Genomic DNA, 20,479 nt, shown 5'->3' with positions numbered 1-20,479 from the left:
TTATGTAAAGTAAGTTAACTAAATAAAAACTACCTTTCATACATAGTAGCAAGTAGAAAAAAGGGAACACACTGTAGCATCATCGAATCTATATTTTTGCCGTTGCTTTTTCCGTCACTTGGTTCTTATAAATTTTTTCACTTTTGAAAGTTTTTTGACAAAGAAAAAAAAAAAATACAATTGCAAAATGAAGCTTTACTCGGCTCTCTTGGGCCGAATCCTTGCGCCATCATATCACCCTATTTGTATAAATTTTTGTTTTGCTTTGGTTAGGTCTACAAATTTGCGATTGTCTAATTAGCCAATCTTCTCAATCTGCGTAAAAACAGAACGCTTCCAAAAATATAGGTGTTTAGTTGTTCCGGATGGTATGAGCGATTTATTATGAAATTCTGGCGAGTTGTATATTTTAGGTTACAAACCGAAGATGTGACTTGATGCACTCTTTTCCTGCATTTTAGTCAAGACCACATCATTTCAATTAGATAATTTTTGTATTAGAAGAAAATGGAAAAAAAAAAAACAATACGACATAATGCACACAGATGTGTGCGCGAATAATGCATTAATTTAATGAGAATTTTACCTTTTGTTTATTTGTTTGTCTGTTTGTACGCGTTTATATGTGTTGGTGTATGTGTGTGTGTGTGTGTGTGTGTGTGTGTGAGCAATTGAGGTAAACGCGCATATTGTCGAAACCTATCTATGCACACGTTGATAATTTAATTCTTATTGTTGTTTTGCGGACATTTTAGACTTTTTCTTCTTCAAGTTGAACTTTTCCTGGATTACACAGCTAACGAATAACGATACATGATTTTTTATTCATTCTATGAGAGCAATATATTGGCCATTATCAGAAGGAAAATGCTTGTACTTACTTGCTCAAGTTTTTTTTTTTTCTTTACTTTTGTGGGCTGGGGTGGAGGAGAGGGGGAGGAGGGAGTTTGCAAAAGAAAACAATTTTACGCAGAACTTTCTTTGATACGATTTTTGCCGTTTTTTGATATATTTGTGTTGCAGCTCTGATATAAACAAGCCACTAACTGTTTTGCGAACTTAATAGATCTCTGCCAAGCAAACATAAATTCAGATTCGTTTTCTTTTCTTCCTGCGCCTTTTGCTTCTTTTACAGTTCCTCCATGATATATATTTCGTTTACAAAATAGTAGAGCGAAATGCAAATTTGCGTTGAATGTATATTTATATAATTTTTACACGATTTTTACTTTTTTCCGCTTTTTAGTTTGTTTTTTCCCTTTCTCCTTCTTTTTTATATTTTCTATTCTGCTCGTTTAATTCCCATTAAAAACTTATACTAGTTTTTGTTAAGAAAAACTCGATCTTAATTTTTCTTTTATTTCATATACGGAAAGAAGAAAATATTTTTTTTTTTTTTTATTTTAAAAAAATCGTTCAATTAAAAATGAACTCCTCCTCCGGTTATAAAAAAACTGTTTATTAATAAAAAAATTTTTTCGGTTCAGAATATAAGTTGAAAAAAAGTTTTTACACGCGCTCTTTGTTACAAAAAAAAAAGTTTTTTTCCAGGTAGTTTTATAGAATTTTCAACAGCAAGTAGCTTTTTACTCGAGTAGTTTTTGTTAGTGTTAAAGTTACGTACTCACGCAAACTAATTAAGTATACTTTATCTAAAATATATGTAAAGTAAAAATTAAAGTTGAGTTTTCTAATTAGAATTCCGATATAGGCAAGAAGCGCGATTTCACGTTATGCAGCCAAAAATTTTCACACTAAACTGAATTGCAATTGTAGGAAAAATCAATCTTTTTGTAAAATTTTCTTATGAGCCAATTGTCTCGTTTGACACAGCGTTGCATTTCCTTATATATTCAAAGAACAAATTGCTCATAAACACACGCATATATTCCAATTTCGCAATCGATAAAATCAGATGCAGAAAAAATTTTTCTTTTAAATCCGAAAAATAGTATAAAAAAATAAATAAATAAAATAAACAAATATACTTAGGTCACATAATTTATTTTTCTTATATATATCTTAGTATATTTATTAAAAGAAAATCATCGCAATTTTTAGCTTTGAAAATTATCTAAGAATTCGAAACTTGACATCACTGTCTTGCTCTTGATTTTATTTCTGCGAGGAGATATCTTTGATTACAATCGTACCTGGCATTGTTCTTGTATAATTTTGTTTACTATAGTCAAATAAAAAGGAAATTTCAACTTTTTAACCTTGACAGGCAAAGTTCTCCTCTTCTCTAGTTTCTTTGATAAAGATAGTACTTTATCTATAAAGATAAATATTTCTTATCTTTGCTGTTGAGGGAAATTAATTAACATCGGTTGTTGCCAGACTTTTGCAGCTAATCATTTATGATATACACCGTTGTGGAAATCTTTTCTAACAATTATCTTAGCTATAGAAACTATCACTAACAATAACGATGTATCAAGACCGATTACTATGAGATGGCGTTGCAAAAGACAGCGATCGCAAAACTTTCTCCTTGCTTCTTAATACTTTTTACTTTTTGTTATTATTATTATTTGTTGTATTATTATTATTATAATTGCTTTAGACAAAAGGAATAAATTCCAGGTTTAAAAGTAGTATGAGCACTGGCAACTAAGGCTAACGGTTCCTTTTTTTAAAAGATCAAGTAGCCAGTTAGTCCAATCGCTTCAATAAAGCTAAACGTTTTATTAACATGAATTTCTACAGATATTTTCAAGAAGTGCATAGGATTAAACGTTCCAAGTATAAGTCATCGAATATGTATGGGAAAGGTTCTCGCATTTACATAGTACATGTTTATCGCAAGATTTTACCCACAACTGCAAATTGTTCGAGTAGATTTCTTAAGAACTCATTAGTGTGATTTAGTTGTATGAGCAGGAGGAATTCTTACAAAGGTTTCGATCTTGATATTTTCGATATTGATTGGATATAGTGGTGAAAAGAGATCAGGATTAACGAGCGAATACGGAGAAATTACTATTTTCCTTCTATTTTCTCTCTAGCATAATTCGATAAGTCAATCATTGTGCTGTCGGAATTTAAGAGGCCCGGACGGTGAATTTAGCTGCATGGTCTGCTCGCCCATCACCTAAGAGGCCAGTATATCTTGGTACTTAAGAACTTTCTTCTTGTGTGCTAGTGAAAGGTAATGCTTGCTCTGCCAATGGTGTTCCAGTTGGAATTTAAGGGATTTCGGTTAACTTTTATGACCAACAAACTATTTATAATGGTGACCGTTTTCAATTTGCTTTTGGGAGAAAGGCTTGTGTCTTGAAAAATAGCTCCAGCCATATATGAATATCAACCTCTGTTTTAACAAACAAATAATACAGGATGCGAACCAGCAAAACTTAGCTTTTATCTTAGTCTCTTCAAAAGTTGATAAAGTCAGTTACGCTGTCTCAGTATTATGGAATCTGGAAATCTTTTAATATAAACCTAATGGGCCTATATAAAATATACGAACGAAAATAGATATAAGTTGCTTACTTTTTGATAAGTAGACTTAACATGTTTTCTTGAATTGTCATTACTTTCATAAATATTTGTCTATCTATTAACATAAAGTAATTAATCAAAAATTAATAGATTTCGATAGACGACGCTGTAGGTAATTTCGATATTATTGAACCGATTATAATGGAATTAATATGTGTAATATTTATATATTATAAATAATTTAATAATATTACTATGTAATAATTTTCATTTTCATTTGTTAATCGACTCGCTGAAGTTTCTTTCGGGGAATTTAAAAAAAATAAATAAATAAATATATATATATATATATATATATATATATATATATATTTAACGTATGTTATGAAAGTTAAATTTGAAAATCAACACTTACTGTCTTATTATAGGAAAATATTGCTTCAGACCGTGAAAATACCCGGCGACAGTAAGAACATGTATTAGAAGATGAAACATACACTATATATTGCAAAAACTTTATATAACATAAGATTGAACATATTTCGCTAGCAACGTTCACGGAAAAGAATTATGAGATCGTAGATCCGGACATCCGATATAAACAAACGATATCAAAGAATATAAGAGAATTAAAAAAAAGTGAAACAAGCACACTCTATGTGTTTGTGTTTGTGTGCGTGTATATGAGTGGATGTGTGTGTGTTTCGATGTGCAAGACAACCCACCTATGTATGCAATGTACTAAATAGATCTGTACGCGAGCATGCCCTTGCTTAAGAAATATATATATGTAAATGATCATAAGCAAAGCCAACTAATTAATAACTTATGTGTTCACAATTAAAACTAGGAAAATAATCTAAGGAATTTTTCTGGTTTCTGTTATCAATAATAACAGTAACGGCACTGTTAATTACCAGCCATATCAGTCATTTATTCTCATTATTTGTATGGATTTAAGTTATGTTAAACTTCACGTACACCGATTCTAATAAATGAAATTTACAACTCTGGTAATTCTGCGAAATACACGCAGAAAAAGAAATCATATAAAAGAATTGAATTTTTGTTTTGCCGACGGCTTTGTATTTTGTATAACAGAATTGAAGCCCTTTGGTCTGTTATTCAACAGAATTGAATCCCTTTGGTCTGTTAACTTGGACATTTAACATAGCTGGATGGCGTTACCATTTAAATTGTTAAGTTGGGCTTTTAACCATTTATTTATTATAAGCGACTCTGTGCTTTGCCTTTCAACAGGGAATTCATTGAAAACAGCTTTGTAATTTCTGTGCTCTCTTCATTCTCAACAAATGGGAATTCTTATGTAAAGGGAAAAGAGAAAAAACCGGATGGCGTACGATGGAGAGAGATTACAGTTAGGAGGTGAGAAAGTTAATATACCTTTTTTTTTTTTTTTTTTTGCTAATGAGTTACATAAAATTCATATAGATCGAGGAAATACATATATATTATAAGAGAATAAAATTAAGTTATTTTGCATAATACAAACTTTACATATAATATCACTACAAGTTGAAAGGAGTGGCAGGCATTTTTTTAATAAGTAATTATATGCAAAATGAAAAACAAAATTAACAATAATTGAACAATAATTATTAATTTTAGATAATAGGTAAAAATTTCTAAAGTGACAATAAATGAAGAGCTGACGAAAATGGTAAAGCATATAAATGAATAGGTTACCGCGTTAAGTAAAAAAACTCTTTAATAAATCAAAATTAATTTTAGTCAAAGCCAATGAAAAGCTATAGAATTTGCAATCCACACTATCAGTGATTGCACAATAAGAAACGGGTAGTAGACGGCACATTTTTCTGTTCCTGTTATTGTTTGCTATGAGTTCGAAGGCTGTTATATATCCATCTGTATAAACAAACATTACACAGATGCAAAACCTTACGCATATGTAGTTTGCTTTCGAACTCGACCGTTTGCTTATCTGCCAATCCATTCGATGATTAACGACTATATTCGTGATAGGTGAAAAGTAGCGATTATTTGTTATTTAAGCTGTAGTTTTAATAAAAAAACACTACAGTCGGGTAAGGTTGACTAGTGGACTCTCTACAAAATTTCACCTGATACAGTCATTTATTCCTTTTTGGGGATAATACACCACAAATTATACATTCTTTATATCATGCATTTCTTGAAAGCCCTCACTTTCGACGGTATTCAAAACCTCAACGTAACGTTATCCAAATTGAACAAACTTATTATCGTTATCAGAAATTTTATTATTTTGCAGTTGCTTCTGTCATAAAAGACATCACACAAATTAACAGATTAAAGATTTAATATTTCATGAAAAGTAGTAGACCTACTTGATCCAAATTCCACTCAGTTAAATTATATATCAAATTACTCTCGCGGACCAGTTTTCATCATAAAAATCAAAAACTCAACAAATTTCGGCTTATTTTTCATTAAAATCCTGATATAGGATTGGATGAGAGATCCAAAAAATAGACCTGCTTGATCCAAATTCTGCAAATTTTATTTTTATATCAAATTATTATTTTATGGAAAACTTCATGAAAAAATATTAAAAATTAGGCATTTTCGCCTTTGTATATAGTTTCACTTTTCGGAAAATCGGTTATATGGCAGAGGTTTCAAAAGTACGCCCCCCATCTGATCAAAAACTTTCGCGCCAAAACAATATTACTCAGGAATTTTTGTCGCGCAATTCGGATAGTTTCAAAAGTTTTGATAATATTGTATGGGCAGTGGTCAAAGAGATTGATTCGATCTAAACCAATTCCAGTAGGATTTGCCCTTGGACCAGCAGGCATCAACGTATCAAATTTCGCCATAATATCTAAAAATTTTCAAACTGGCAGACGTCACATAGACAGATAGGTTTAGATGCATTGATCCATTGATAACGTGGAAATCGATGAAAGTTGGGTCTGTCTAAAGTCCTTCTGATGAGCACAAACTTAATATATCCGATTCCACAAGCGTTGTTTGGTATAATAAAACATTTTCATTGTTTGGAATATTTGGAAACCAAGAGGAGACCAAACATAGTAAAGCAAACCAATTAAAATATATGTATAAATAATTAATTTAAAAAATATGATTAAAAATAAATCTTCAGTTTTTCGATATCGTTTGTTGTTGTTTGTAAATTCACTGATATTATTTGGAAAGAACAATGGAAATGCAGTTATTCCGCATCAACTTCTTGCAAAACTACATTGAAAACACAATTCGATCATATTCCGTTTAAACTGTGAAAAATACCCAAATTCGGGTAACTATCGCTGAGCGTGAAATTTCAAGAAGTAATCGTACGTACATGAAAGTGTCCTTTCACATTGTGTCTAACAAATAATACGATTTAGAAAGAATCAAGATATTGATGTGCAATTTCATTACACATCATCTTATCTAACTAATGACTTTCAAATTTCATTGATTTTTCAACCATCTATGCTTAGGTATTATTCATAAAATAAAAAATATATATATATATATATGTATATATTATTTCATTACAATGAAATCCAATAATTATAGCCATCAAATTCATACTGTGTGTTTAACGAGTATACTCGTTATAGTTTAAATGTTGCGACGCCATTAGCTGATTAAAATAATATTTGTACGGGTATTAGGGCTATGAGCAAGCTTTATGCATGCAAATATGGATGGATTAAATGGATATAGATGCTGAAGTGCCAAAATAAATAAAAGTCATTGATCATTCATTAAATTCAACGTTTTTTTGAGACTTTAATGTCAATATCAGTCTTAAAATTCGTGCATTTTTCTTAGGCTTTTTTCCAAACTCTTTAAAAAAAATAATTTTTTAAAAATACTTTACCCTATATATAGTACTTATGCATTGCATAGCTTTACAACAAAACAAATCCACACATTTTCTGTTCCATCACCTAGGATAGGAAGGAATATATTAAGTTAATCAGCGCATTTGTAATACCTCGAAGAAAGAAATTCATAGTCCACCTAATGACGATGATTTTTTCGCCATCTGCCCGTCTACGGCGAAATTTCTCCTGATCGTAACAATGAGGATTCTTCTGCATCCAAGTTAATATTGAAAATCGGTTAAATCGCTCTAAGGACATTGTTAAATGTTGCAATGGATAGCTTGGAAAAAAAAATGGAAATAATCAACCACGCCCACTCAATATTATAGAATTTAAAAAGTTGCGTTTTTTCATTTCTCTTCGTTTTAGCCTTTTTTGGTCTAACGAAGATGGTCGTCGGCCATAACTGAATCCTTACTGGCTCTCTTTTTTATTGGCTTTGTCCGAAACAGTTATTAATATCTGAATTTCCACGTTCGCTCATTCACGCACGAGAAATGCTCATCGTTTCATGGCTCCTTTCTCTCACTCTACAAGAAAACAATTACTATCTGGTTTAAGATTTTTTTTGATCGATCTGGTCATGTGTGAACGGCAGATTACTTAAGTCCAATTTTCCAATTTTTTTTTTTTTAAATTTTTTTTTTTGAGAATCAACCTCTGAGATTGTCTCTGCTGCCTGTCAATCCACAGATCAAGAGCAGTTCGGCACAAAAATCGTATACGAAATGAATTCTTTTATCGCATAATGTTAGGAAGTGATCAAATCCCAATAAAAGCCCTCTGAGAAGTGCAAGAATCCGCCTTATAAGATGCAACTATGTAAGAGGAATTAAAACACACCGTTATCTATGAACTGTAGGCCTTTTGTATACATCGTAGAAATGATCGAAATGAAAACGAATTATCTGCATAGTCTTGCGTATGTATGTATGTGTGGGCCACGGCCTAACATTAAATAACGTACAACCTCTAGTTATTCATATAATGGATTTTTCAAATAAAGCTTTATATGGGAAATGATCGAATAAGTGATCCGATCCGGATGATTTTTAATAGCTTTCGTTCTTGGCACAAACCACCTCGGTGTACCAAATTGCGACCTGCAGCTCGAAGACAAGTAAACGCGACAGACGAACGCACTGACGGACAGACAATGTTAGATCGGCGCGAAAAGTGATTCTAAATCGGTTAGTATAATAAAAAATGCGTCTCAAGAAAAAATTAAATCTTAAAGTTAAATAAAATATTTTCAGACTGTTGCACGTTTGACATTATAGGCGATCTACAATTTCTACGAACTTTTTTATGGACCAAAATATAGACTTTTTTAATTTTCTTTCGGTTGTAATTATGCGATATTGAAATGCTAATTTAAGTCACACGGACGGAAAATCACATTCGCTCCAGCTCAGTCCTATTCAAAATTTCCCGCATAAAATCAACTTAAAGTTTACTTGCCTCCTGCGAAGTCTTATGTCGTAATAAATAGTTTGATTGTCGTTGACATTTCAATTTATTCATATTCACGATTTAATGGTAGAAGAGAGAACATCTTAACAATGTTCTGAATACGTGTTCCCTCCTTTCGGTGATGAGTTTTCTTAGAAAAGTTGAGTAATGATTGCATTATGCACTTTCTAGTATGTCATGTATGTCTACATTTGGCAAACTTATAAATCCAATACATAAGTAAATTCCGCTCTAATATTTACTCAGTATATAAAGAACATTAGAAACGAAAACTTATTCTATTTTAAAAGCAACGTGCATGCTATCATCATAATATGTTTAAAATCTTATTTTGTGTATATTTTATACATATTTTACTGCCGTCATCTTCTGCTTATCAGGTGCCCGCTGCTCAGATCAAGCTGCTTCAACCGAGAGGCTTCTCAGTTTCCATACCAGATGAACAAGGCATAACGCTGTTTGCTTTCCATGGTAAATTAAATGAGGAAATGAATGGACTCGAAGCTGGCACTTGGTCTCAAGATATTACTAAATCGATTAATGGTTGGTGGACGTTCTATGACATGAATGCAGAGTTAAAACCGGGAGACGTGCTTTATTTTTGGACGTATGTTCTTAAAGATGGTTTAGGTTACCGACGCGATAATGGCGTTTTTACAGTTTAAAAGAGCAGCAAGGGAATCTAGTGTATAAATAAATATACTTTGCTTTCATAGAAAAATATTTTTGTTTGGAAAAGTGCAAACACAAATACATGTATATATATATATATATACATAATAAATATATATTTATACATACTAAAAGTCTCGAAGCTTTCCACCTTAGAATTATAAATTCTGGAAACAAAGCAAACACACAAAAAGAGAAGAAACGACATTACAATCAATGCAAAGTAGTGAACGCAAATTGTTACCAAATTTTACGATGATTTGCTTTCAAGTGTAACTTCTTAGATTATAATAAAAATATAATTGTTCGTTTCGTGTTCCCGAGTTTTTCGTGTGTATAAAATTCTACTTGCTTTGTATGTTATACTAGGCAGTATAGGCTATAGATTAACCAAGGAACTTCGTCACGTCTCTTCTCCCACTATCCAAGTCAATTCGTCTCATATTTAGAATGAGTTTAAATGTGTGCTTTTAATTCACGTGTTCCTCTCTTTGTAATGTTCCGACTTAATCTTGCAAGTGATTCAAAACTATTTTTTGTTTAATATTAAGTCCAACCCTAATAGAGAAAATGACGGCTTTCGCCAATTTTCTGAAGAATTGCATTGATTTCATTAACGATTGATCGATCAGAGCACAGCACGTCTTTACCATCGAAATTTCAATAGTAGACACGAGCAAACATTCGCGTTCTGTTGATTTTGATAAAATATCTTCACTGTAAAAGCAAAGTTTTATTACAACCCAACGCAACATTATCACTTTACTTGAATTGATATTTTAATAATTTAATAGAATGGATTTTTTCAGAATGTTTTCTCGTTTTCAAAACGCAACTATTGCCAATAGAGTTAACGACAATGGAGATTTTGTTTGAACAGTTTCGCTTTTTCAGTTACTTGCGGACGCATATACCACATTCGCGTTCTGGTTATTGTGACGATAGTTACGGGATTGTACAGTCACCTGTTGGAAGAAATATTACGATAAACTAGTCTTACTCCGTTTACGGTATTATCGAAGATACTTCCTCACCAATTGACAAATTGCTAATACGCACATATGGTAATATAATATGTAAAAAATACAGTACGATACAGTACGTTACCGGTTAATGTGTCTGTTAATCTCCTCTTGTTGTTAAAAAGAAAAAAAAAAATAAATAAAAATAAAAATTTGAGCCAAATGACAATAATAACTTACTGTTTAATACCCGAGGATTCTTTTAATAAAAAATAATTAAAAATGCAAAATAATTTAAGTTTGTCAGGAAATTTAGATAAAATTTTTTATAAAAAACTTAAGAAATTTGTTGTGTTCTTTAATCGCTACAAATGGAAGTCCGTCGCAGGTGAAACGCTTAACATTTTTATAATGCTTAGATTGAAATCATATCATTTCGAATTTAGGTTTGGCTGAGGCCTATAAACCCAAAGAAGTTGAAGCTGGTAAACGAGAAAAATTACAGGAAACAGGACGTTGCGTTCAAACAAAACGCGAAACTCCTACATTTCGTATGCTCTTGCCACCGCCAAACATTACTGGGAATTTACATTTAGGTCACGCTTTAATGGCTACTATACAAGACGTTATATGTCGGCATAAAAAGCAATTGGGCTACGATGTGGAGTGGATACCAGGTACAGATCATGCTGGTATAGCTACACAGGTGGTGGTAGAAAAGAAACTGTGTAAAGATTACAGTTTAACTCGGCAAGACATTGGACGAGAAAAATTTCTAAGAGAGATTTGGAAATGGAAGGACGATAAAGTCAATAATATTAGAGAAGATCTTAAGAAATTGGGATGTATATTGTCCTGGAATAGAGAATATTTTACTATGGATAAGGTAATGAATGATCTGAGAGTTATAGAAAAGAAGGGTAAATAATTTAAAGACAATCATGTAACGATTTACAGACTCAAGCCTATGCCGTTAACGAGGCTTTTATAAGACTTTTTGAACAAGGATTAATTAGTCGTCAAGAATCTCTAGTCAATTGGTCTTGTGCTTTAGAATCAGCCATATCCGATATAGAGGTGGAATTGTTGGATTTGAAAGGGCCCACTCAAGTGCCTGTGCCGGGTTATGATAAAAATATAACATTTGGTCGTATGTTTAATATAAAGTACAAAATTTTGGATAACGGCACTGAAGACTACATTACCGTATCTACAACCCGACCCGAAACTATGCTCGGCGATGTTGCTGTAGCTGTGCATCCATTTGATAAACGTTATGCAAAATATCGTGAATCAGATGGAGTTTGCTTAATGCATCCAATACGGCGGCAACTCATACCCTTGATATTTGATGTCGATGTTGATCCGCATTTTGGTACGGGTGCAGTAAAAATCACGCCAGCGCATGATCGTGACGACTTCAGGATAGCGAAAAAACACGAATTAAATCCCATACAGGTGTTCTCCAGTAAAGGTTTCATCGTTGAAGATCATAAAGAATTTGCCTTGAAGCCACGTTTTGTAGTGCGTGAAGAAATTCTACAAAAATTGGGGGAACAGAATTTGTTAGGTGCTATCAGTGATCATAGCATGCAATTGCCAATGTGTTCACGTTCAAAAGATGTCCTCGAATACATGATAAAAGAACAATGGTTCCTACAATGTCAGCAATTGGGTTTAAATGCTCTATCGGAAGTTCAAAGCGGTCGTTTACAAATTATTCCAAGTAAATATGAAGTGGAATGGCAACGTTGGTTAGAAGACTGTCATGATTGGTGTATATCACGCCAGCTATGGTGGGGTCATCAAATTCCAGCATACAAAGCGCGATGTAATAGCGAGAACGCTAAAGAAGTATGGGTGGCCGCCCACGACGAGCAAGAGGCTCTAATGAAAGCTTTAGAGTTGTTAAAAAGCATCGATATTTCTATAACACGTGATCAGGATGTTTTGGATACTTGGTTTTCTTCTGCTCTATTACCGCTATCGGTGTCAGGTTGGCCTAATAAGGAAATTAAAGGACATTATCCTTTGGACCTTATAGAAACTGGCCATGATATTTTATTCTTTTGGGTAGCACGCATGGTTATGCTAGGATTGGTATTTACTGGGCAAACACCTTTCAAAAAAATCTTGCTAAATGGTATTGTTTGCGATGCTCACGGTCGAAAAATGTCCAAAAGTTTAGGTAATATAATAACGCCGCAACAAGTAGTGGACGGAGCCTCTCTACAGGTAAATGTTAATTTAAGCACAAGTTTCATGTACTGCTTGACATTTAATTTTATATCAGGATTTGCAAAAAGAAATAGAAGTCTCGCACAAGGCGGGTATCTTGAACGACCTTGAAACTCAAAAATCATTAATAGGCGTGCATCGAATGTTCCCGAGTGGTATACCAGAATGCGGTACGGACGCTCTTCGTTTCACTTTGTGCAGCCATAATATTAAAAATCACTTTATTAACTTTGACGTCACCGAATGTTATACGAACAAAAAGTTTTTGAATAAAATATGGCAAGCGGCGCGTTTTATTGCAGCGGCGGCTGAGAGTCTAGAGATATCCGCGAAAGTATTTGAAGACTTCAATGAATCGCTTCTATCCAAGTGGGATTTATGGATATTAAGCCGTTTGGCACATACTCTCCAGCAATGTAGAGAAAGTTTTGAAAATTTTAATTTGCACTTTGCGACAGCGGGATTTAAACAATTTTTTTACAATGAATTATGTGATGTTTATTTGGTAGGTTTGGTTTGTTTAAAGCGAATAGAAAAAAAAAAAAAAAAAAAAAAATGAAAAAAGGAACAAATCTGTTATATTAATAATTTTTCTTCATGTAGGAAACTACCAAAAATAATATTAAATTGAAGTCCCTCGATGGCTATGTGCAATGTTCCATTCTCTGCATATGCCTTCGGTCCGCCTTACAAGACATGCAGCCATTTACACCTTTTATATGCGAAGAACTCTTAAAATACATACCTCAACCTATTACTTTGGACGTATGTAAATTTTATAATTCAACTTTGGAAGCAGAAATCGAGGCAATTTTAGAGGTGTGCGAGCAGATAAGACAGCTAAAGAGTCGCAGTCAAATCTCACGTAAACATGAACCATATCTTAGAGTATATGCCCATTCTTTGAAAGCTTTAAGCATATTGCAACCACATCTCAGTGAAATTAAGGCGCTGACGCTAACCAACACTGTCGAGTTGCGTTTGCTGCAAAATAACGCACAAATTCATAAGGACTTGACATGCTATTCAACCGCTGGTTATATGTGCAGTTTCGGTTAGAGAATCTTCGATTACTTCCAAATTCAATATATATATATATATCAATTAAATAATAATTTGTCTTCGTTCGCAGGTATAGTCACTAATAAATTATATGCTGAAGAAAAAGAGAAGGCAATTCCCCAAACTAATGTAAATAACCATAAGTTGTCAAAGCTCGAGAAAGAGCTAGAACGTTATAGTACTCGTTGGGAGGATGAAGGTTTCCGCAAATCGGCCAGTTCACGTGTGCAGCAAAAGCACTTCCAAAAAGTTAGTTTCAATTCATCATCAATTTAAACTAAACTCCATCTCTCTTTTACAGATTCAACAGCTTAAATCTGAAATTGAAAAAATCAAGACCATGATCTAATGTATGTTACGGATAAATATTTATTTTTGATATGTTTCTTGACTTCATTCATAATATAAATAGAGAAACTTATTTTTAATTCAATTTTAAACGATTGGACAAGCGTTTTGTGCGTAGGCCAAATAAAAGCCTCTGTTCGATATGTCCAAATCTTCGTTGTCGTCGTTGTTCACATATAAGACGAACGGTTTGGTGGCAGTAGTTGTGGCTACCAATCCTAGACCACAAAAACGATCACTAGGTAAATTTTCACCGTTTTGTTGTGGATTAGGTATCACAATAAAATCTGTATTGCAATCTTGGCTCTGTACGGCTGCTGTTGCCAATAAAGCAGGATCCACTGCGCCAACGTCGTTAGTCAAGGTAAAAGAATAATTATCTGAATCGACTTGACTCCATGTTATTGAGCACATATTAGCTGCCATACGTATACAGATTCCATAGCGATGATTAGCTATTTGTCGGGTACCTGGCACTCCTATAGTATTGGGTAAAGAATTACCAGCTGACATATAATTAAAACTTTGTACTGTTCCCGTATCTTGGGTATAGTATTGTAGACAACCGGATGGAGCCAAAGTCGCTGAGGCGCAAGATAACTGTGCTATTTGAAAATGCCATTGACGATTGAATGTATAACTGACTGAGCTGGCTATAGCTATCGTAATCGGTGTTTCACCGTTAAAGTCTACATAAACATGTTGTCCAGAATTCTCACCACATATGGAGGGTACGCGCGATGAGCCTCCCATAATTTGCAAAGAGTCTGTTAAACAGAAGCCGTCACCATTGGGTGGTGCCAACGAAAGCGATAAGAAATCGATGCGTAACTGGCATATATTAGAATCACAAGGTTGAACCACTATAGTGCATTTACCGCCACCACTGTAAGTACCCGGATAACCAGCATTGTAAAAATATGTATTATTATATAGTGTCGTTGCACCGCAAGTCCGAACATCTGAATGCGATAATTTCAAGTATTAGAATTGTAATTATAGGAAAACAAGAACAAAAAAAAACAAACAAAAAAACAAACAAAAGTAAAACTTACATATGCAACAAACTGCTTGATTCGTTATAGTCGAACAACTACCAGCTAAAATGCCGCCATTATCTGTACACTCTCCTCTAACCATGCATGTGCCCTGTTGATTGTTGCTGGCCACGCAATTGTCATTACGAAAACGACCAATCGTATAAAAAGGAAACCCTAGAGGGACATAAGGACTCTTAAATTCTTCTTATCACAAATACAAATGAGTCAATAACGACTATCGATTAACAATAACCGAACGGGAAGGGCAAATAAGTTGGTAACAAAAAAAAAAAAAAAAAAACACACACACACACACACCTCTTGTTTCAAGCTCTAATTTATACTTTGCCCCAAGTCCTATACAAACGAATTACAAACTTAATATATATATGTCTACAAATTCAATTGTTGTTCATTTTTTGACATTTCATTTAAAAACTCCTAAACCAATTCGCCCTATACTAGGGTAAATTCATTTCACTTCTATTCCATTCTCCAATTAATTACATTTATTATATATTTATCTCTTTCTTTTATTTAGTTTTGTTAGTTTTCATGCAAGTAACGGATTTTCGTTACTTTTAAGCAAGCATATAATGTAATACCGATTGACGGCATACTTAAATTCAAAGGCAAGCAAAAAAAAAATATTCGAATTATATTGGAAAAGAGCATTACATTAATAAAAGAAATCAGTGAAATAAATTGATGTCGATAAAGTTTTCTGAATAAGATACGGTGTCGAGTGTAACATTTTGTGTAGGCGCTGTTATTTTTTATTATCGTATTGATAAGCGTATTTAATTGAACCCTTTTCTATGTGAAAACATTAAAGCTGCTTAGTGAATATTTCTATTCATTAAATGTCAATTATAAAAGAAAAATATAATGATGAAATCAGTGGGAAATTAGTAAAAATTGAAAATGACAAGCGTATCGTGTAGAACCTAAATTAATTTTATTAACTGAAGCTTGTACATTATTCAATGACTGCTAAAGGTAAGTTTATATTTTTTTTATATTTACCCGTATATATACATATATATATATATATATATATATATATATAATATCTTATAGTAGCAATAGTGAGTGAGATGATTCTAATCTACTCGACCTGTCATCAAATTCATTATTAGCTTTTTCATATTTCATATAAATCGACCGTTTTTCATCATTTCTACGTATTACAATATAAAGAATATAAGCGTAAGCATCCTAAGAAGCCCATTTGTAAGTGACTTAAGTACGAATTAAATTTGGATTTTTTGAAAATCGAGACGATGACGATGTGCTTACTGCTTGCTGCTTGCTACTTGCTGCTTTAGATTTTACTTTTTTCATTTTTTGTTTTTCCTATTTATAGCTAATACTACTTACTTTTGCAGATAATATGTTATATATATTCGCAAATGTTTCCTCGTAAATGACAAACAAATCAAGTATCAGAGGTTTGAAGAAACAGCTACGTATTAATTGTTTATTCAGTTTATTTTCATTGTTCAAATGCGAACGTGCAAGACTTGAATAAAAGTTTCTTTATTTGCTTTAAGAGCATAACATTAGCTGGTGCGACGCGGTTCGGCACACTTAGAATGGTTCATTTATGCAAGCAAAGATTATATATTATCATGAATAAAATGTCAATATTTTATTTTAATTTATATCGCATAGACTCGAATAAAGTCGATTTTCAATTCACCATTATTTAACCATTCGTCACGATCTCGCATATAATTCCAGAAGACATTTTTAGCGCGTGGATCAGATTCGGTCCATGGCCTCCCCTCATACCAAGTATTATCGTTAAAGTCGTTGTTGCCTCCAATGCCGTAACCCAACGTAATATAAAATTCTTGATCAAATGGTGCCCATTTTGTACCCATAGTTAACAACTCACGATTCGGTAGCCGCTTGCCATTATTCACGCGTAAATTCTGAAAAGCTTGATCATCATCTTGAATTTCGATACGACAATATTCATCACCATCCTTAGAAAATGCCATGTAATTGGGCGTCCACATCAAGACATACAGATGAAAGTCATCGATTGATTGGTTTCCTTCAATCTTACACATTTTTAAAGAGCGCCAAGGTTCTTTGGCATTTAGAATAACTCCTGCTTGTAGACGATATTTATGGCCATTAAAACGATTATCGGCTAAACGTATTTGACCGGATTGGTAATCTTTATGACCGTATCTAAAGCTAGTCGGTTCCAGCCATATCTGCGGGAAGACCCATTTAGCGTTAGGCAATTTTGCCCGTATTTCTACCCGACCATATTGAAAAGTAAACTTTTTTTTTGTGGAAAACTGTGCTGATATATATGGTTCGAGTATGTCAGGACTACGACCATATTCATAATGACATTCCACCGATCCTAACTCACCGGTACAATTGGGACCTACATCGAAATTTTTCCTTATACTATTTGCACCTAATATAGAATCGGTTTTTTTGGGTTTGATGGTAGCCATACCGTCATGTAATCGCAAAACTTCGCTTTCATCATTCTTATAAAGGCAAAATTCATAATCAGGCTGGTTGGCACGGCGTTCTTCTAATTTCCACTTATTGCTATCTAAAACTTGATCGTCAAAATTCTCCTCGAATAATAATTCATTTCTGCACGTCACAGAGGAACCATTGACTTTGGTAAAAGGTGCCTCACATCTGCCTGGTACGGTTGTGTTTGAATTAATACAGCGATTTACAACGTAAACGCCGTCATCTTCGCGATAACCCAAACCTTGATAGATAACGTAAGTCCAATAATATAACGTGTCGCCCAATTTCAATTTTGTTATACGGTCCGTGAAAGTCCAGCTCCCGTTTTTCGGTTTCACAATGTCACGCGACCAAGTTCCACCTTCCAAACCGTCCATTTCTTCATTTAACTTTGCATGAAAAGCGAACAATGTGATGCCATCTGCATGCGGTATAGAAACTTGGAAGCCCTTAGAGCAATTAACTTCAATCTTGGCTTTAGGCACATCATAAGCCTGGCCAGATGCCAGTAAATAGTGAAGAAAAAGCACACTTAAGATTTTAAACATATTTTGTTTTCTCTGCTGCTGTATTCTTAATAAGAAGTAGCTTGCAAGGTTCCTTGTTGTGCACTAACGAAAATTAGAAAATTCCCCAATCATTTTAAGTGATCATCATCGTTTGAGTCACCCGAAGAAATTGCTTTCTGAGAGAATGTAAGTATGTGCGTGGTACATACAGTGCTGGAAAAACGAATTGCAATTTTTAGCGAATCAAGTTTAGAAAGAGGCTTTAGAAACATTGCATGCAAAACGGACGCAGGATTTACTTATTTGTTATTTTTTTTTTTATTTTTTTTATTATTTTGCAGTTTTTTCAAGTGTGAATAAAATTGACAAAAAACATGTGCTAAGTAAGAACTATGCGCTTTTTCTTGTACTTCTTAAGCAAAAAATACTCAATAATATCGGAAATAGTGTATTACAGAAAAGTCACATCGAAAAATACTGCTGCTGTTTATTTCAAAGACAATCTTGGCCAGAACTGATGCAGATCGGATCGGTTTTGCACTGAGAAAGCTTTGACTTTTAAAAGTAGGAAGTAGGTGGGAAAACCAATTCTTTGTAACGGTAAATTTTTGCGGTACACGCCGTTCTTAGGCAAATAAAATTGTCATTTAAATACGGAAACTCTGACGTTACTAATTTGTTATTTGACATTTTCTTCGCGGATCAGCTATTAGGATTTTCAATACTATTCCTTATAATTTCTTTAATTAGGAGACGATGTGCTTAAATCAAAATTCGATTGTAGCTTTTTGTGATCCTTTAACAATTGGGGTGAAGTTTTGATGTACGTAATTTAAAATTTCGTGCCTCTGAATGGCTCAATCGGAACTTGAGTTACGTTGATTTTTCAATTAAGAAATATTTGTGCGAAATTCAGTATCTTCTATAGATCTCAAACTAAAGTTTTTTTACCTTTTGTTAAGGGGGTGTTTGTGTGCGGAGAAGTTTCTTGAAGAAGCTGCAACTATCGCCAGCAAATATTTGCACGAAGTTGTAAATTAGTATTTCAAAATTATCTCAATACTGAAAGGTTGAAACTTTTCGCCTACTATGACTGCGGCACATCCGTCTTTAAACTTTCTAGCAATTAAGATTATACCTACATATATACCTCAATGTTTATGTCAACTCTTACAACGTAGACGTAGACGGATACGGTTAATCGCTTTGAATTTATTATATATATATATATATATATATACAATATATATATGTGGTCCTTGATAAGGAATACATGGATTTTTCTCCATCCGACCCTCTTCGCGTACCCTTTTTCACTGGTGGAAATGTGAATTACCTAAAAAAATGCAGCGTCGGACTATAAAAGCAAAAAAAAAGCGTAAAAAAAATGTACTTGTATGCATAACCATGCATTAACCATCTCCGTCTGTATACATATAGTCAATAATTGCTGGAAACAAATACCTTTTCACTTTTAAAAACTGTTTAGGCTGAACAGAATCTACAAATATTGTTACTGGCTGTTAGCGTAGGGCGCGTAGCATGGCAATATTTCGTTAAAATATCCTTTTCGAACAAATTTAAGAACTCTTCAAAAAGAACTTGTTGCAATTGTTTCGATTCTAATTGTACATTCTATATATATGTATAAGGTTTTTCTCTTCTTCCTCTCTCAGTTTTAATTATAATTTATTAAGATCTTATGGATATTTATTTAACGTTTTTGGAAGCTTAGACATAAAGAACTACCTGACCTTTATGAAAGTTTCTATTTCTGAGTAGAAATATTAAGTTAGTCTTTCCTCAAAACTTTCATTTTGATAAAATTTTCATTTTACTCTTTTTTTTTTTTTTTACTTACATCGTGGAATCCGAGAGTTTTTCAAATAAAACATTTCCGTTTCTTTTTTATTTAAGAATGTGTGTTGACAGTTTATATTAACGATTAAATAAATTGTTATGATCAAGCTGAACATATTTTCCATAGATTCGTTTTCTTTTTTTTTCTTAAGAATCAAAACTTGTCAGTACACTTGAAACTTTTAATGGTAACTGACGCTGCTACACGAAATCGTATACCAAGCGCTTATGAAGATTCAAAAACATTTTTTTTACTCAAACTGAACCGAACTTTCTTTATACTCTATATATGCGCCTTACTTTTTAAACATTCTTGTTCTTGGTGGATAATATCTAAACGATTATACCATTGAATCCTTTGTCGCTCGAAATTCGATTTCGCCCTATTCATTTAATATGTATGCTATCTGAGTGTAAACTGAATTCAATTCATTTTTGTCTGAAGACAGGCAGCAACAGTTTCAGTATACTTGCTTTCACCTTAGCAAAACGTGCTA

General features: G+C 33.1%; 4 protein-coding genes and 1 long non-coding RNA gene across 6 annotated transcripts; 3 read left to right on the top strand and 2 right to left on the bottom strand.

Annotated features, from left to right (window-relative positions):
* The first annotated feature begins 9,061 nt into the window (after window positions 1-9,061).
* On the top strand, window positions 9,062-9,517 carry LOC119632501 (gram-negative bacteria-binding protein 3-like). The gene has a single exon (XM_038025433.1). The coding sequence runs from the start codon at window positions 9,095-9,097 to the stop codon at window positions 9,443-9,445; it is 351 nt and encodes a 116-aa protein (XP_037881361.1). The 5' UTR covers window positions 9,062-9,094; the 3' UTR covers window positions 9,446-9,517.
* Window positions 9,518-10,657: 1,140 nt separating this feature from the next.
* On the top strand, window positions 10,658-14,106 carry LOC119644999 (valine--tRNA ligase). Its single transcript, XM_038044747.1, has 7 exons — window positions 10,658-10,802; window positions 10,861-11,300; window positions 11,372-12,649; window positions 12,708-13,157; window positions 13,256-13,706; window positions 13,785-13,963; window positions 14,016-14,106. The coding sequence occupies exons 1-7, from the start codon at window positions 10,697-10,699 to the stop codon at window positions 14,061-14,063; spliced, it is 2,952 nt and encodes a 983-aa protein (XP_037900675.1). The 5' UTR covers window positions 10,658-10,696; the 3' UTR covers window positions 14,064-14,106.
* Window positions 14,088-20,440, bottom strand: LOC119645001. Of its 2 annotated transcripts, none has more exons than XM_038044750.1 (3): window positions 19,984-20,440; window positions 15,118-15,276; window positions 14,088-15,024 (listed from the first exon to the last, which is right to left on the bottom strand). In XM_038044750.1, exons 1-3 carry the CDS (start codon window positions 20,105-20,107, stop codon window positions 14,150-14,152), a joined length of 1,158 nt encoding a protein of 385 aa, XP_037900678.1. In that variant the 5' UTR covers window positions 20,108-20,440; the 3' UTR covers window positions 14,088-14,149. The 2 variants fall into 2 exon arrangements, with proteins under 2 accessions (XP_037900678.1, XP_037900679.1); XM_038044751.1 differs by lacking the exon at window positions 19,984-20,440 and adding an exon at window positions 15,421-15,510.
* On the top strand, window positions 14,862-15,403 carry LOC119645004. Its single transcript, XR_005248590.1, has 2 exons — window positions 14,862-14,950; window positions 15,148-15,403. It is a non-coding gene; the product is annotated as an uncharacterized LOC119645004 (long non-coding RNA).
* Window positions 16,181-18,221, bottom strand: LOC119645000 (gram-negative bacteria-binding protein 3). Its single transcript, XM_038044748.1, has one exon. It carries the CDS (start codon window positions 18,159-18,161, stop codon window positions 16,764-16,766), a length of 1,398 nt encoding a protein of 465 aa, XP_037900676.1. The 5' UTR covers window positions 18,162-18,221; the 3' UTR covers window positions 16,181-16,763.
* Window positions 20,441-20,479: the final 39 nt, after the last annotated feature.

This window comes from Glossina fuscipes, unplaced genomic scaffold (assembly GCF_014805625.2).
Source record: "Glossina fuscipes isolate IAEA_lab_2018 unplaced genomic scaffold, Yale_Gfus_2 1, whole genome shotgun sequence".
In the NCBI taxonomy this organism is placed as follows: Eukaryota; Metazoa; Arthropoda; class Insecta; order Diptera; family Glossinidae; genus Glossina; species Glossina fuscipes.
This window is presented reverse-complemented; position numbering and strand designations above follow the sequence as displayed.

Excerpts from the sequence above, each read along its gene's own strand:
- LOC119645000 (XM_038044748.1), bottom strand. The coding sequence starts at position 18,161 with ATGTTTAAAATCTTAAGTGTGCTTTTTCTTCACTATTTACTGGCATCT.
- LOC119645001 (XM_038044750.1), bottom strand. The coding sequence starts at position 20,107 with ATGGAAAATATGTTCAGCTTGATCATAACAATTTATTTAATCGTTAAT. Across the intron at positions 15,277-19,983 it reads AAACTCTCGGATTCCACGAT|GGTTTCCTTTTTATACGATT; the intron begins GTAAGTAAAAAA and ends ATGTCCCTCTAG. Across the intron at positions 15,025-15,117 it reads TCAAGCAGTTTGTTGCATAT|ATGTTCGGACTTGCGGTGCA; the intron begins GTAAGTTTTACT and ends TATCGCATTCAG.
- LOC119644999 (XM_038044747.1), top strand. The coding sequence starts at position 10,697 with ATGCAAAATAATTTAAGTTTGTCAGGAAATTTAGATAAAATTTTTTAT. Across the intron at positions 11,301-11,371 it reads AATATTTTACTATGGATAAG|ACTCAAGCCTATGCCGTTAA; the intron begins GTAATGAATGAT and ends AACGATTTACAG. Across the intron at positions 13,964-14,015 it reads AGCAAAAGCACTTCCAAAAA|ATTCAACAGCTTAAATCTGA; the intron begins GTTAGTTTCAAT and ends TCTCTTTTACAG.
- LOC119632501 (XM_038025433.1), top strand. The coding sequence starts at position 9,095 with ATGTTTAAAATCTTATTTTGTGTATATTTTATACATATTTTACTGCCG.